Here is a 14,214-nt window from a genome sequence, read left to right on the forward strand (position 1 = left end):
TTGGGCGTCGTGGAGTTCGATTTCGGGATGGCCTGGCGGTCTACACAGCACTCCTAGGATTTTTCCAGCGTCCAATGATGCGCTGGAGACCTCCCGGGACCATGATGGGAATTTGTTTTTGGGCTAAAAAGCTATCGAATGATGCAAACGTGCTACTACCTCGTTGCTTTATCGCGCCTCTGCTGCAGTCATGGACGCGTTCGCCCGGCTAAGAAGAGTCTCCAGATAAGGGCCGAAGAGCCAGCCAATCAGGGGGCTGCTGATAGCGAGGTACCTCAGCGACGCAGCTCGGTCGCGTAGGCCCTCATCACCAGCCCAATGCGACGCCGATTCCGACGTGATTGCGCCCGCTTCCCTGTCCTTGGCCAGCCATGTTGAGCCCGCGAGATAGAGCCCCGGACCACGACAGCCTGCCATATCCACTGCAAGCTGATTAATGTCGCGTGAGAAGAGGCCCGTCAAAGCGCGCCCCGCCATTCCCCCACAATTTGCTTCTCCGGTAAACCGACAAGACCTGTAATGGAGAACAACACCACTGCCGACGCGCAACCGCCCTCTGACACGCCCAACAAGAAGGGACGCCGCAGCAAGAGGGATGCCGGAAGCGAGGACTCTAAGAAGCGCCGCTGCATCTCGTCCGCCTGCGTGCCATGCAGGAAGCGCAAGTCCAAGGTATGTTAGGTAACGGGAACTGGCCGTAATGCCCTTTCTCCGGCGTATACACACATTCTCCGGATGATCACCAGCCCCCTCGGAACCACGCGCCCTGTACGAGAGCAGTCGCTAATCTGCCGCATAGTGCGACGGTACCACTCCCGCGTGTTCTGCATGTGCCGCCGTCTACAACACGCCATGCATCTACGACCCCAACTCGGACCACCGCCGCAAAGGCGTCTACAAGAAGGACATCGACAACCTCAAGACGCGCAACTCCACCCTCCAGACGCTTATCCAGGCTATCCTGAACTATCCGGAAGAGGAAGTCGCCGACCTCGTACACCAGATACGGACATGCGAGAGCTTGGACTCGGTCGCAGAGGCTATCATAGCGAAGGAGAATGGCGAAGACGACGAGGATGAGCCCATCAGTCCGATCACAACGCCTACCATGGCGCCGGCCAAGGGCACATTCGAGAGTCAGCTGAGCGGGAAGATGGGCGAGCTGCGCCTTGAAGACGGGTCGACCAGATACATTGGCGGCACATCGCATCTCATATACCTGGGCCAAGGCAACGACTCTGCGGAATCGCCGGACACATATTCCGAGGACCAGTACCAGGAGGCACAGGACCCGTTCTGCTCGTGGACGACTGTCACCTCGGACCCGGAGCTTGTGCAGCATCTGATCAGCATGTACTTTTGCTGGCACTACAGCTTCTTCACTACGCTGTCGAAAAATCTCTTCCTGCAAGAATTTCAACAAGGCAAACCGCAGCTGGGATCCGGGAGGAAATCACAATACTGTTCGCCGCTACTAGTCAATGCTATGCTAGCACTGGGGTGTCACTTCACATCGTGGCCGGCCGCCAGGGCTGTCCGCGACGACTCTGCCACGGCAGGCGACCACTTCTTCAAGGAGGCTAAGCGGTTGATCATGGAGGATGATTTGCACGAGATGCCAGCTCTGACGACTGTACAAGCTCTGGCATTAATGTCAGTACGGGAAGCAGGTTGCGGGCGGGAAGCAAAGGGTTGGGTCTACAGTGGCATGTCGTTTCGCATGGCCTGCGACCTCGGCCTGAACCTCGGTATGCACAGCAAAGACACCATCGATGACAACGAAGAGGACGCGCGGCGGATCACATTCTGGGGCTGCTTCTTGTTCGACAAATGCTGGAGCAATTACATGGGACGATTGCCGCAACTACCCAACACGATCCTTACAGTGCCGAAGTTCGAAGTCTTTCCCAGCGAAGATGCCGAAACGTGGAGCGCAGTCACAGACTCCGGTCTCAGTCAGGCGCACTCCCAGCCAAGTCGGACGCGTGCAGTCGCTCTCCAGATATCGAAGCTGTGTGAGATCTCCAGCGACCTCATGAACTCCTTCTACAACCCGATCGATATGGACAAGGTCAAGGGCAGACAGGCGGAGCTGAAGAAGCTGAGCGAGATACACATGCGTTTGGAGACTTGGAGAAGGGACTTACCAAAGGAGCTGGAGCCGAAGGAGGGCGGATTGCCGCACATGCTGGTCATGCAGTAAGTTCGCCTTTGCGTAATATTTGCCAGTACTCGTACTAATCCAGTTGCAGTATGTTCTTCCAACTATTGTATATTCATCTTTTCCGGCCGTTCCTCAAGTACAACCCGAACAACTCGCCACTGCCCGCAAGTGTATCGCCGAGGAAACTATGCACACAAGCTGCTGCCATGATCTCGAAGTTGCTCCGACTATACAAGCGATCGCATGGCTTGCGCCAGATATGCAACATCTGTGTCTACATCACGCACTCGGCATGCACCATACATCTTCTCAACCTACCAGAGAAGAATGCGAAGCGCGATATAATACATGGTGTCAAGCATCTCGAGGAGATAGCGGAAGGCTGGCTCTGTGCTCGCCGAACGCTCGGCATTCTCAGCGTCCTGGCCAAACGCTGGAAAGTCGATCTGCCAGAAGAAGCTGCCACAGTACTGTCCCGCACAGATACCAAGTATGGCCCCTGGAACGAGATCAGCACGCCGAAAGCAATCCGCCGTGGATCCGTACAGATGAGAGATCAGCATCCGTCGCCTGCGAGCCAGACATCACCCAGCCTCCAGCCATACAGCATGAACATGGCCAACATGGCAACACCCCAGTTCTTTGCCCAAGCAACAGCCAACACTTCCAGTTCCGTAAGCAATGATCCTTCCACGCGCCCCTCCAGCACCCACACCATACCTCCTTCCGACGCAAACGCCCTGGCTTACATGCGCAATCAGCACCAGGTCAGCACACCACAAAACTCATCAAACTCTCTCAACGCGCCAACACCGGCGTCCACACAAGGTCGACGTTCCGTTGACGGTCAAACCACCGCTGGCAGCTCTCCAAGCCAGCTCTTTGGCGGCGTCGACCAGTTGCTACGAGAGGGCCAAGACTGGATCTATCGCGATCAGACACAGCTCGCGACCGACTTTGAGAACTGGAATCCCCAAGGCATCGACGATATTGCGAACTGGTTTGCGAACACCACTAGCCCAGCGGGCGCGTTTCAGGGTAACACCAATGCACCTGTCATGAGCAGTGAGATGAGTGGAGGGCCTGTGGGTGGTAATGCGGTCAATGGGTATACGAACGGGAATACGAACGGGAATACGAACGGGAACACGAGTGCTGCTCCGGCCCCAAGTTTGAATGGGTTCGGTGTAGCTGGATTTAATGGTATGGGCATGCAAGGATTTACTTATGATGAGCAGAGTTGGTACCAGTAAGCCAATAAGGAAAGGAACATGGCTCTTCTGTGGAGATGGTTTTACGATGTCTTTTAGCGAATGCAATGTGTAGATGAATCACTTCTTGTCAAATATAGGATAGAGTAGCACGATCGATCAGCATTGATATTCCAGGCGCTACAACGGCGTTGGCAACTAGAAATGAACTAATAGACACGCCTGCACCAAATGCCCTACACCCACACCTCTTCACCCCTTATGCGCTTCCCAAGAAACTTCTTGATCTTGCGCCAACACCTCTTCGCCTTCCCTTTCAACGAATGTTTCTCCTTGTGCCTCTTCAGTACACGTCGAGCAATCTCATCACAATCCTCTTCCCATTCTCGCCAAAGCCTTTCCAGCATGGGATCGCCCTCGGTAAGCCCAGCCTCTGGTCTACTATCGCGACTTGGGGGCGGTCCGATAGTCCTCTCGCTCCTTTGTACTTCTTCATGCGTCACATGCTGGACACTCAAGGCCTCTGCTTCGCGCAATGAGGCATTGTCGCCATCGTATTCATCGGGTAGGTAATGACGGCCGCGTGGACGAGGGCGTGGGGAGCCTGGTTCCGGTGGTGTCGGTGGTGAGTCTGTGGCATGTCGCCGATTTCGGTATCGGCGCGACTTGACTAGGTCTGGGACGTTGTGGGAAGGGACTGGCTTCCTCCCAACCTGTTCTTCTATGGGACTCAAAGCATGGGGTCGAAAATTTTGGAGTGGGTTTATGGTTTCTGAGTCGAGTGAGACGTGGCGCGAGGGGTTGGGTGGGGATCGCGAGCGGAGTTGAGTGCCGTTTTGAGGAGGCTGAGGGACTATATGTATTGCTGATTAGTCAAGATCATAAACATAGGGTGATGGTGGTAGTCTTACAAGCGAGTAGCTGTTCATGTAGCTCGCCTCTTTCGAGTTGGCGGACAAGGGTTGGATTTGAAGAGCGCGGGCGAGTCGAGTCGTCTTCGTGCAGTGGAGGAACTATTTGTACCACTGATCAGTAGGATGTAGTCGTATGGCATGTGAATAGTCTTACCGTTTAGCCCTCTCTGGGGTTGTCGGGGATAAATATTGTGAGAGCGTGGGCGAGACGCTGCCGCTCGGCTGCTTTCTGGCTGTCCATCACTATCCCGGCCATCAACACCGGCATCATCTTCCGAGGCAGACCCTCCCGTCGAAGTGAAACTCGGCACTGTGCGGATTCCTCCTGAACGAGTCCATTGTATATTCGGCGCTCTTCTCAGTGTAGGCGTTCTCCTTCCTCTGGGTGGATCGAGAACCCATGGTAAGACATCGTTGGGCAGGTTGTCTTCTCCCCTGTATCGGGCATATGGGGCTCCCGGTGATGTGGATCCTCGTCCTGGTGAGGATGACGGGAGGCTGGTGCGTCTGGAGCCGCGAGGGGGAGTTGGACTGACATATCCAGGGTCATTGTAGGCGTGCTGGCCCGGGTTTGGAGTTGCTCTGCGCGCCGCCATGTACTCGGCTCGTCTTTCTCGTGGTCCCATTGCATTGGTATTTGTGCGGTTTCGTGGAGCGAGGCGTGGTCCAAGCAGAGGATAACCTGTGCTGGATGTTTGCATTGTAATTAATGAGTTGAAATACGAGTCGTTTCCGAATGATACCGTTCGATCACGATGATTTACCGCTGGAGGTATCGCTATCTTTAACGATCGGTGGGTTGTAACATGTGACGTAAAGATAGAGAGATAGCGAGCGCCACGGTAACGTATATCAAGATGTTAAGGGGAAGCATGACGTGCGAGTGAATTGGACGTGTGAAAGTGATGACTGGGTTCGAAGTGAAGAGAGCCTTTTCAACCGCTGGACTTGCCAAAGCTTCGTTGCCAAACATCGCAACTACCTATTATTACACAGCCGTGCCTCCCTCCACGTCTCTGACCGGCTCTTCAGGAAGTGCAAGCATGGACATCTTGCGACTGGGACTTCCTAAAGAGTTTTGTATCCCCTCCATAGTCGCTGACCCACGCCGTGTTGCACTTTCCACTGGATGCTCGAGCGTTGATGCAGTAACTTTGGCGGGTATGTTGTTGGCCTCCGCAGCTTTCGCGTCTATACTTGCGAGCGCTGTGCCGTTCATTTCGTGAGGATTAAGATTATTCGAGGGATGTGGATGTAAATCTGAGGGTGTTTGCGTCGACGATGGACCGTGAGAGGGAATTTCGGTACCATTGACTGGCAATGATTGGCGATTCTGTGATTCTGTATGTTGCTCCTCCGAGGGGGTATTCCGCTCTGTTGGTCCCTCGCTGTCTGTCTTGGGTGTGGCACGTTTCTGCCGCGCTCGTGCTATCAAGTCGTCGAATTCGGTCTTGTGTGTCTTCGCATACCCGTCACCATCAAAGTCTTTCTTCATGATCTTGTTCTCTTTGGTACCCGCTCTTCCACCCAGTGTCTGTTCCCATTCGTCTAACTCTCTCAGTAATTGCCTCTTGCTCTTGCGTACACTATCGTCGGCGTCGCAATTCGAATTGTAGATATTGAGCCATTCGATATGCCGCCGCCTCATCAGGTCTTTTGAACCCCAAGTAGGTATGCCGATTTCTTGCAGTTTCTTCCGCAACTTAGTCTCCGTGAGCATAGCATAGTTGAGCTGGGATAATCTCGTCGGTGGAGGCGAAGGGTCTTTCTTTCGTATTTGGAAGGCGGGTGGGAACGCGGTCTTAGTCCTACAAGTGGGTGTCGTTAGCCGGCTGACCTAGATGTGCTGTCATATATCTGCGTACCTTGACCGGGTGCTACGCCCTTGCGAGTTTTCTGGTCCAGTGCATATGTCCAGATGGTTGTAGACCAGCTCTTCCTTCATTGGCTTGCTGCACATCGGACACTTGACCATGCCATCTGGCATGAAATCGTCGTCACCGTCGTCTTCGCTATCCGCGACGACCATTGGCGACGCAGCTCTGCCTCCGTTGCGCTGGCTCCTAGTTCGCGTCTGCCGCGATCGTGTATGCCTGACGTTGTCCTCGTCTTCCATATCTGTGTCTTCCAGCTTCCGCTTCTTCTTGCTAGCCTTCGTGGTCTCCTCTTCCTTGTCTGCGCGCGCCAACTCCATGGCCTTGGGTCTCGCCTCTTGAAAGCGCATCACGACTTCTCTGATCGCAATGTTGGGCGCCAGTTTGTCGCTCGAGCACCCAGTCTTGCAGCTCGGACACTTGCCGTCCGCCGTGATGCATCTTCGTATGCATATCGAACAGAAGGTATGGCTACACGGCGTGATGACAGGGTTGTTGTAGAACTCCTTGCAGACTTCGCAGCGCAAGGCAACTTCGAGCGGTTCGAACGCGGGTAGGGACGTCTTTATCCAATCGGTGGAGTCGGGGAGGTCGAAGGAAGAGTCCATGGGTCGTTTGCAGACAGGGAGAATTTGGGATGACAGAGGGTTGACAGTTGGATTTGTTTGGCTGGGGTCCGGCGCGTCGGCTTCGATCGCGTCACGTCGACCACGTGACCGCGCTGGAGATCTTGCTGCTTTGTCATCGCCCGGAATGGGCCGCGATTGGGATATGGCAGAGGTCCCCAAACTGGGTTGCTTGGAAGTTATCTTGCGTATTCTGGCCATATCTGCGAAATACTGTGCAGGTCTCAGTTGAAGGACTTAGATGAGCAAAAAGGTACAGAGTGGATCACGCAGCCTTGTTCGTGCTTGCTCCAAATTCCGACAGAGCGTCAGATGCGCTAGGTGTACCTTCACTTTCACTCTGCGCACTCTAACATGGACAAAGCCGTCATCAATCTTTGTTGACATTTGACCTGTTTGCTGCGCCCTGTTTGGTATGACGAGTCTTATATTTTACATTGGCCAGCTTTGCGTGGTAAAGGCGAGGTATGAACGCCACGCTATGCCAACTCATCTCTACTCATGCAGTAACTCGCTTCATCTGCAATGATATGTCCAGCCTTCCTGTCTGATGGGCGAAATTCGACTCTTTTCATGCCAGGAGATATTCTTGACCAATCTCAAGTTCATAACCACATCTCTTAGACCTTGAAAACGGTGCTTTTGCTCTTGATTCCATCGAATACACAGGTATTATCAACTGGAACGTATTGTTCGGTGATAGCCTTGATTATCTCCTGCGAAACAATACCACCAGTCAGGGCACCAATGTTGTGGAGTTCAGCGCCACCAGCTCGTGTACTGTAGTCTGGTCAGTCGACTGTTTACTGCTGAAATGCCACGATGAGGCTTTCGTAGGAAAGCTGTCTCATTCCAAGTTCAGGGCCGGTGTGTACTTACAGCTCGCGGGTGTATTCTCCAATTTGTGATTTGATTGTCGCGTACTCGTCCTCCTCGATGTCAGCGTTTGCCTCTTTGACAAGATCGTTCGCAATCTTCAAGGCGATCCCAGTGAGCTTCTCTGAGTCGGTTTCAACATCGCTCTCTCCAGCAACGCGGGGTGCTCCGCCCAGACCATCTTGATCGTGTGTTGCAAGGAACTCGTCCCATGCTAGGAATGCAATGTACAGCGGGATCTGCGAGTCGGGGAATGTGAGGAGCTGAGCTACAGGACGTTAGTTGAGGTAGTAAATGTTGAGATGGGTTTCCTTACCGATCGACTTCGCACGGTCTCCCCACTTGATCTTCTCGCCTGCTTGTACAACGTGGAACGGCCGTCCGCGCACTAGTTTGATATGTGCAGCATTCTTGCAGAAAGTCTCGATGTCCTTCTCGTCGATCGGCGTGCTACGGCCAGCATTCCGCTCCAGGAACCGCACGCTATCCACCACCTCCGCCAGGTCCTTTCGTGCTTTCGACTTGTATACATTCTGCAGCTGGATATAGTCTGCTGACCGCGCCTTCATATCGGGTACAGAGCCGGGTACGGGGAGAACGTTGTACTTGGTGTAGAACAGGCCGATAGCGTTGGCGATGACCCAAAAGCTTGGTGAGTCTTCGCGGACCAGAAGACATTCCGGCGCCGTGAAGATCTCTTTGACGGAACTGCTAGCTTGTGGTGGGTTCAAGGACTTGAGGACTGCCGCCACCGCTTCGTCAAAGTTCTCTTCGCCACCTTCTGGGTTGTTTGTGCGCGCAGCCTGCGCTACTGATGTCCTGAACTCTGTCTTCTCCCTGTACGTCTGTGGCACCTCTCCACCGTGGTCCTTCTTCCAACGCTCGAGGAAGTGTAGCAGCAGTGCCATCCATGGGACATGACCGTGGTCTTCTGCCTTCATGTTGTCCAGATCGGCCGTCTTCTCCTCCGCGTACTGTACAAGCTCCGGCCATGGCCGTAACAGCCGTAGATCCGATGTGGTCTCTGGGCTGGGATGTGTGTCTACGATGGGGAACGCTGGAGGTAGGTGTACGGAGAAGTGTGCGTAGAAGCCGACCGAATGGACGTAGAATAGCGGAATGAGCGCAGCGCTTGCGTGATTGGAGAGCTTGGCGAGGATTTCGGGACGGATAGGCGCGGTCGCGATGACGAGGGTATATGGTCGCAGAGCGTCAGGTTGCGCCAGCCATGACTCTAGAGGCTGATCCGATTAGCGGAGCACGCGACAAGACGTCGTTTGACCAACCTCTGTGATGAAATGGCCGTCCACGTCCGGATTTAGTTCCTTGAGCAGATTGCACGTGTGTTCAGCCCGGTAGCCTCCTAGATGCTGGTCCTCGAGGAAGAAGTTGACGCCTAGATCTGCTTCGCTGACGATGGCCGAATCTTGGATGGTGAAGTTACCGATGCAGGGCAGAACGAGGTTTTTGAGCGTCTCTACACCAACGACTCCCGGCCCAGAGTTTATGAGGAGGATATGTGAGTTCTCGAGTGCGATTTGGCCGGTGGCTCCCCAGAGGCGTAGTTGACGGTCGTACCTGCTCTTGTTAGTATTGATACAAGTGTTTGCAGTAAACATACTTCTTCTCCTTCGCGGTCGGGCCCTGCACTGGGGGTGGGAGATCCTCCATTATGGCGATTTTGGGAGAGTTGACGGTGAGGGCGTTCGATGTTGGTACGACAGCTTGGGAAGCTCGAGCTGCCAGGCACCAAACGCGCTGCCAGCCCGCGCGCTAAGGGCACATCCCTGTCGCGGGGTCCTGGTGGGGCTCAAATCGTCATTTTCGCAGCAGCTCAGTCGTCTCGTCACGGGAAAATCATTCATCCCGCCATCTTATCGCGACCCACTGTAGTGTTTCGTTTTCTCTGACTCTGCAATTACTGGAAAGGTTCCCACTCTAGTTCATGCCGCTGAAGCCGATCCACGTCTGGCCCGCCAATATAAATCAGCAAGTGCGCAGCATCAGTCATCTCAAGTCTCGACTGCCCCTCCGACCACTGTCAAATTCTAGATCTCTTGTACACCGAGCCAGCACCTGCACCACCGGCAAGTATCCTTCTGCGACACCAATTCACTCTCCCCATCCTCCATACCGGACTTTTCAAACCACCGGAGTACTCAGACACGCGAACAGTATGACCGACACGACTGTTGAAGCCGCAAAGCGCGCTGCTGCGCACCAAGCAGTAGCAGACCACTTCGACCCAGCAGCCACCCACGTTGGAATTGGTTCGGGAACAACCATCGTTTATGTCGTCGAAGCCATCAAGGAACGCTCCACGAACCCGAATATCCTCTTCGTACCCACAGGTTTCCAATCGCGCCAACTCGTAGTCAACGCCGGCCTGACCGCCATCTCCTTCGACAGTCTTCCGGATCGCGTAATGCTCGATGTCGCTTTCGACGGAGCCGACGAGGTCGACGCAGAACTCAACTGTATAAAAGGAGGAGGTGCGTGTCTGTTCCAGGAGAAGCTAGTCGCCGAGCGCGCGAAGAAGTTCGTCTGTGTCGCAGACTACCGAAAGAGACAAGAGCGCCTGCTGACCAACTGGCCGACGATACCAATTGAGGTCGCGCCGCTGTCTCAGCTCAAGGTCGCTGCAGCGCTTAAGATGCTTGGTTCAACGGGCCCTAAGCTAAGGACTACGCTACTGGAGAAGTCGGGGCCCCTGAAGACAGACCAGGACTTTTACATTATCGATGCGCCGTTCCCTGCTTTGCTCACATCGGCGGATGTTGCAGCTGGCAAAGGCAAGGGCGATGGAACAGATGGCACATGGGAGGTCAACACGATAAGCAAGGCGATCAAGGGCTTGACTGGTGTATTGGAAGTCGGCATCTTTTCCGGTCTGAACGGAATCGATGCACAGGAACTCCGCGAGCAGGATCAATTGACCAAGACAGTACGAGGTGGTCAGAAGCCTGTCGCTGTGTACTTCGGCATGGAGGACGGAAGCGTCAAGATGCGGACAATCGAAGGAGAGAAATAGGCACGCATTCGGTTCTCAGGTTTGCGACAAGTGAACATTTATCATTCGTAGCTAAAAAGCAAACCTCATCCCAAACAGAGCTTATCAGCTCGCGATCGTCGTCGCAGAAAGTAATCGTTTTGTCCTTTTCCCTCTAACTCCACATAACACGTCTCGGTACCGCACATCTAAGCGCGGTACATGATGTGCCTCCTCCTGTACCCATCGTATGTAGCAGTCACGTAGACAGTCTCGGTGACAACCTCGACATCCGTGACATACACACACTTGTATCCCTCAGGGCACGACGGCTGGGTAGGCGCAGGCGCGTTCGCAGACGAAGGGGCAACAGTGATGGTGGAGACGGGTGCCTTGGAAAGCGTCGTAGGCTGCTGCGTAGGCTTGGGAGCAGCAGCAACGGGCTGCTCAACAATAGGAGGGCTCTCGTACGACTCATCGACCGTAGGCTTGGGCACAGCAGGGGTGGCCTTGTCAGCTACAGGCTTGGGGGAAGCCTTCGCAGGTGCCTCGTACTGCTTGGTGGAGCTGGTCTTGGGTGCAGGCGCATCCACGATACCACCACCATTAACAGCCATGACCTTGCCAACATCGATGCTCTTCTTCTCGGGAGTAAGGATCTTGCCCTTGTTGGGAGGACCGTTGAAGTTCATAGCTGTGCACTGTGCGTTGATGTCCTTGCACTTCTCCTGCCAGAGCTTGCAGCCTGCGTTACCGGTTGCGGGGGCCTCGTCGTAGCAGACATCGGCTTGGTCCCAGCACTCGGTAGCGGAAGCCCAGCAGCCCTTCTCGGTGCTGTACGAGGAAACCTCCTTGCCGCACCAGTTGGCGTTCTCCATGATGCAGCCTTCGGGCTTCAGGCCCGCAGTTTGCACGGTCGAAGCCTTCTTCATGCCACCGGCTGTGAGCTTGGCGACCTTGGGGCCGGGGATAACGTAGTCCTTGGCATCCTTGTTGTAGATGTCGAAGTCGGTGGATGGCTCGTTGTACTTGACGTAGCCAGGAATGGAAACAGTGCTTTCGGGAACGAGGTTTCCGCTGCTCTCAACGAAGATCTGGGCGCAGCCAGTGTAGAACTGTGGGTCTCCGTCCTTTGCGGCGTGGAGAGCAAGGATCTCTGGACGAGCAAGGTAGTCACCGCCCTCAAGGCCCTTGGGGAGGTTCACGGACAAGAGACCGTTGTTGTCAATGATCTCATCGGTGCACCAGCGGTCGGTGGATGAGTCGTAGCCGTGGTCAAAGATCTTGAACCAACCGTCACCAGCAGCCGTGTCAGTGCTGGCATCGGCGACCTTCTTCAGGTACACGGCACAAGGACCTACGTGACCGCGGTCAAGACGCTCCTTGGTGGGGTCGTTGGGCCATGAGCGGATCTCGAACGTGATAAGGGAACCATCCTTGGCGGGCTGGACGCGAGAAACACCCTTTGTACCACCGACATTGCAGGCCATGTCGTCACTGTCGAGGCTGGGAACGGGGCTGCTAGCCTTGGCAGCATTGGGGTTCATGCGGATGGCGACACCATCACCCTACTTGTTGTTAGTAGACTGCATCTAGAAAGATTGGGAAAACAAACCTGAGGCATGCTGTCGATCATGAAGTCTGTGAAGACAGTGTGGGCAAGGGCAGCGGGGGCTGACGCCAGGGCCGCGAGGAGCATAGATTGGGTCTTCATGGTGAAAGTAACTCGGTTGATGATCGTATACGAAGTAGAGTAATTGTTTATCTGGGAAGATAATTGTGATAGAATAACACACGGACGACGTTGTTTGGTCACTGGGACACAATGTAGGTGAATGAATGAATGTGCCGACTAGCGACAATGAAGGAATGGAATAGGCAGCCGAGCGCCTTGGAAGGAGAGACAGAAAGTCGGGTTTTGAAGAAGAGATCCTCGTGTGTGGTCGAAGGTGAAGGAAGAAAGCCTATTCGAGGGCGGCGGCTCGACGCTTTTGATTCACGAGCTTAGCCTAGACCAGTGGTGCACATCCCCCGAATCCTCATTACACCTGACTCCTGCAAACATCGATATCCCTGGGGTCTGCATCCGCTTTGCCGCCGTTACGGGTTTCGTTCCCTGCATCGATCGTACGGCGTTCGAGCCCGCAGCAGTAACGCTGGGTTCCGGAGATGCTGTCAGCATCAGGCACCACAGGCCAATCAAGGCATCGTTGAGGTTGTGCCGCTGAAACATGAAACACAAACCGACTATTTTAGCGAGCCCCTAGTCGGGGTTCTGGCAAGCTCACCCGCTACCCAAGTGGATGGCGCTTTTCTCAGACAACACTAATTCAGGTACGGAGCCTTAATTAAACGAGTTTGCGCCTTGCGGGTCGATCTCGTTATCGGCCATGTGCAGATAAAGGCGCCGTAGAACGTCAGCAGCGGGGTTGATGATACAGTCCACCGATAGCAGGAATGTACACATCCACTCCTTGCCTGCACGCTACAGATCGTCGAACATGGAAAGCTCTAGAAGTTTGGTTCAGGAGGCTGTTGGAACTTTGGCGGGTCAGGCTGACAGTCATTTCGCAAAGTCACCCACAGTGCAAATCTCGGCCCCTAGTGCCAAGAGTCGCGCCGCCTCCTGGAGCCTATGTAGGACGCCAGACTGCGGCGAGGTTTGGCCCTTGAAAGTGTTGACACCACCGCAAAGCACAATTTGGTCGTTGGGCGCAAATGACGGGATGGTTGTCTCAAGTCGTGGTTGTCCGAGATGAGCGTGTACAGTTGCGATGATAATGTCGATTCTTTTATGAGGCGACTAGCGCCCAAAGTTTACGCGTTGTACTACATTGAGATTTCCTTTGGGATAGCTGTCATCGGTTCCCGAACCTCGCAATATCATGCAGGGGCTGAGATCTAGAGCCGCTGTTGATTTCCGAGAGAAAGCAAAAGAAAACAACACATCAAAGATGTCTGGGTAGCCCCGGTGTGTCACAACCTCATATGCCTGCGGACCCCTACCTGTTCCTCAGGACGCGTGGACCATATCCAACGGCGATGTAGTATCAGCGCCAGATGATGCCGTTTCCCATGAAGCGCGCTGGGATATCAGAGACAGACACAAAGCTCATGTAGGGAACCTAGGACTATTGTTGACGCCGCAGGATTGATCGGCAGAGTCCAGAGCGCGCTGTTGACTGGTAACACTCTCAGAGTTGTTCCAATAATTTGTACTGAAAACAGGACATTCGCCACAACTCAAGCGTAAGATGGGCTTTTGAGGCCTGGCGATGCATGGGACGCTTGTGGGTGTACGCCCATACTTCCATGTTGCACATTGTGCATCGACTTCGGAAGGTCTGCCTCCGCCTCCGCCCTCTCCAGAAAACTCTTCACAATGTTCCTAAAATCGGCCGTGTCGTGAGAGCCATATGTCAGGAATCGTCGCGTCGCCCACTTCACATGCGAAACCTTGATTCCATAGACATCACGGAATGGGAGCTTGCTGAAGCCGATCTCGATCCCTTCAGAGAAAACCACACCGTCACGCTGCTGATTGATACGGCACACAATCG

General features: G+C 54.3%; 5 protein-coding genes across 5 annotated transcripts; 2 read left to right on the plus strand and 3 right to left on the minus strand.

The window, feature by feature from the left end:
- Window positions 1-519: 519 nt before the first annotated feature.
- Window positions 520-3,417, plus strand: NIT4 (Nitrogen assimilation transcription factor nit-4; the record flags this gene model as incomplete). Its single annotated transcript, XM_049403304.1, has 3 exons — window positions 520-672; window positions 800-2,199; window positions 2,253-3,417. The coding sequence occupies 3 exons, from the start codon at window positions 520-522 to the stop codon at window positions 3,415-3,417; spliced, it is 2,718 nt and encodes a 905-aa protein (XP_049251078.1).
- A 1,860-nt stretch (window positions 3,418-5,277) lies between these two features.
- J4E88_009706 (uncharacterized protein) lies at window positions 5,278-6,771 on the minus strand (the record flags this gene model as incomplete). Its single annotated transcript, XM_049403305.1, has 2 exons — window positions 5,278-6,097; window positions 6,155-6,771. 2 exons carry the CDS (start codon window positions 6,769-6,771, stop codon window positions 5,278-5,280), a joined length of 1,437 nt encoding a protein of 478 aa, XP_049251079.1.
- Window positions 6,772-7,409: 638 nt separating this feature from the next.
- J4E88_009707 (uncharacterized protein) lies at window positions 7,410-9,336 on the minus strand (the record flags this gene model as incomplete). The annotated part of the gene is made up of 5 exons (XM_049403306.1): window positions 7,410-7,569; window positions 7,669-7,933; window positions 7,982-8,906; window positions 8,952-9,243; window positions 9,287-9,336. 5 exons carry the CDS (start codon window positions 9,334-9,336, stop codon window positions 7,410-7,412), a joined length of 1,692 nt encoding a protein of 563 aa, XP_049251080.1.
- Window positions 9,337-9,841: 505 nt separating this feature from the next.
- Window positions 9,842-10,696, plus strand: J4E88_009708 (uncharacterized protein; the record flags this gene model as incomplete). Its single annotated transcript, XM_049403307.1, has 1 exon — window positions 9,842-10,696. The coding sequence occupies one exon, from the start codon at window positions 9,842-9,844 to the stop codon at window positions 10,694-10,696; it is 855 nt and encodes a 284-aa protein (XP_049251081.1).
- Window positions 10,697-10,863: 167 nt separating this feature from the next.
- Window positions 10,864-12,368, minus strand: J4E88_009709 (uncharacterized protein; the record flags this gene model as incomplete). The annotated part of the gene is made up of 2 exons (XM_049403308.1): window positions 10,864-12,222; window positions 12,270-12,368. The coding sequence occupies 2 exons, from the start codon at window positions 12,366-12,368 to the stop codon at window positions 10,864-10,866; spliced, it is 1,458 nt and encodes a 485-aa protein (XP_049251082.1).
- Window positions 12,369-14,214: the final 1,846 nt, after the last annotated feature.

The sequence above is a fragment of the Alternaria novae-zelandiae genome, assembly GCF_023758075.1.
Source record: "Alternaria novae-zelandiae strain BMP 2774 chromosome Unknown scaffold_25, whole genome shotgun sequence".
Lineage (NCBI taxonomy): Eukaryota > Fungi > Ascomycota > Dothideomycetes > Pleosporales > Pleosporaceae > Alternaria > Alternaria novae-zelandiae.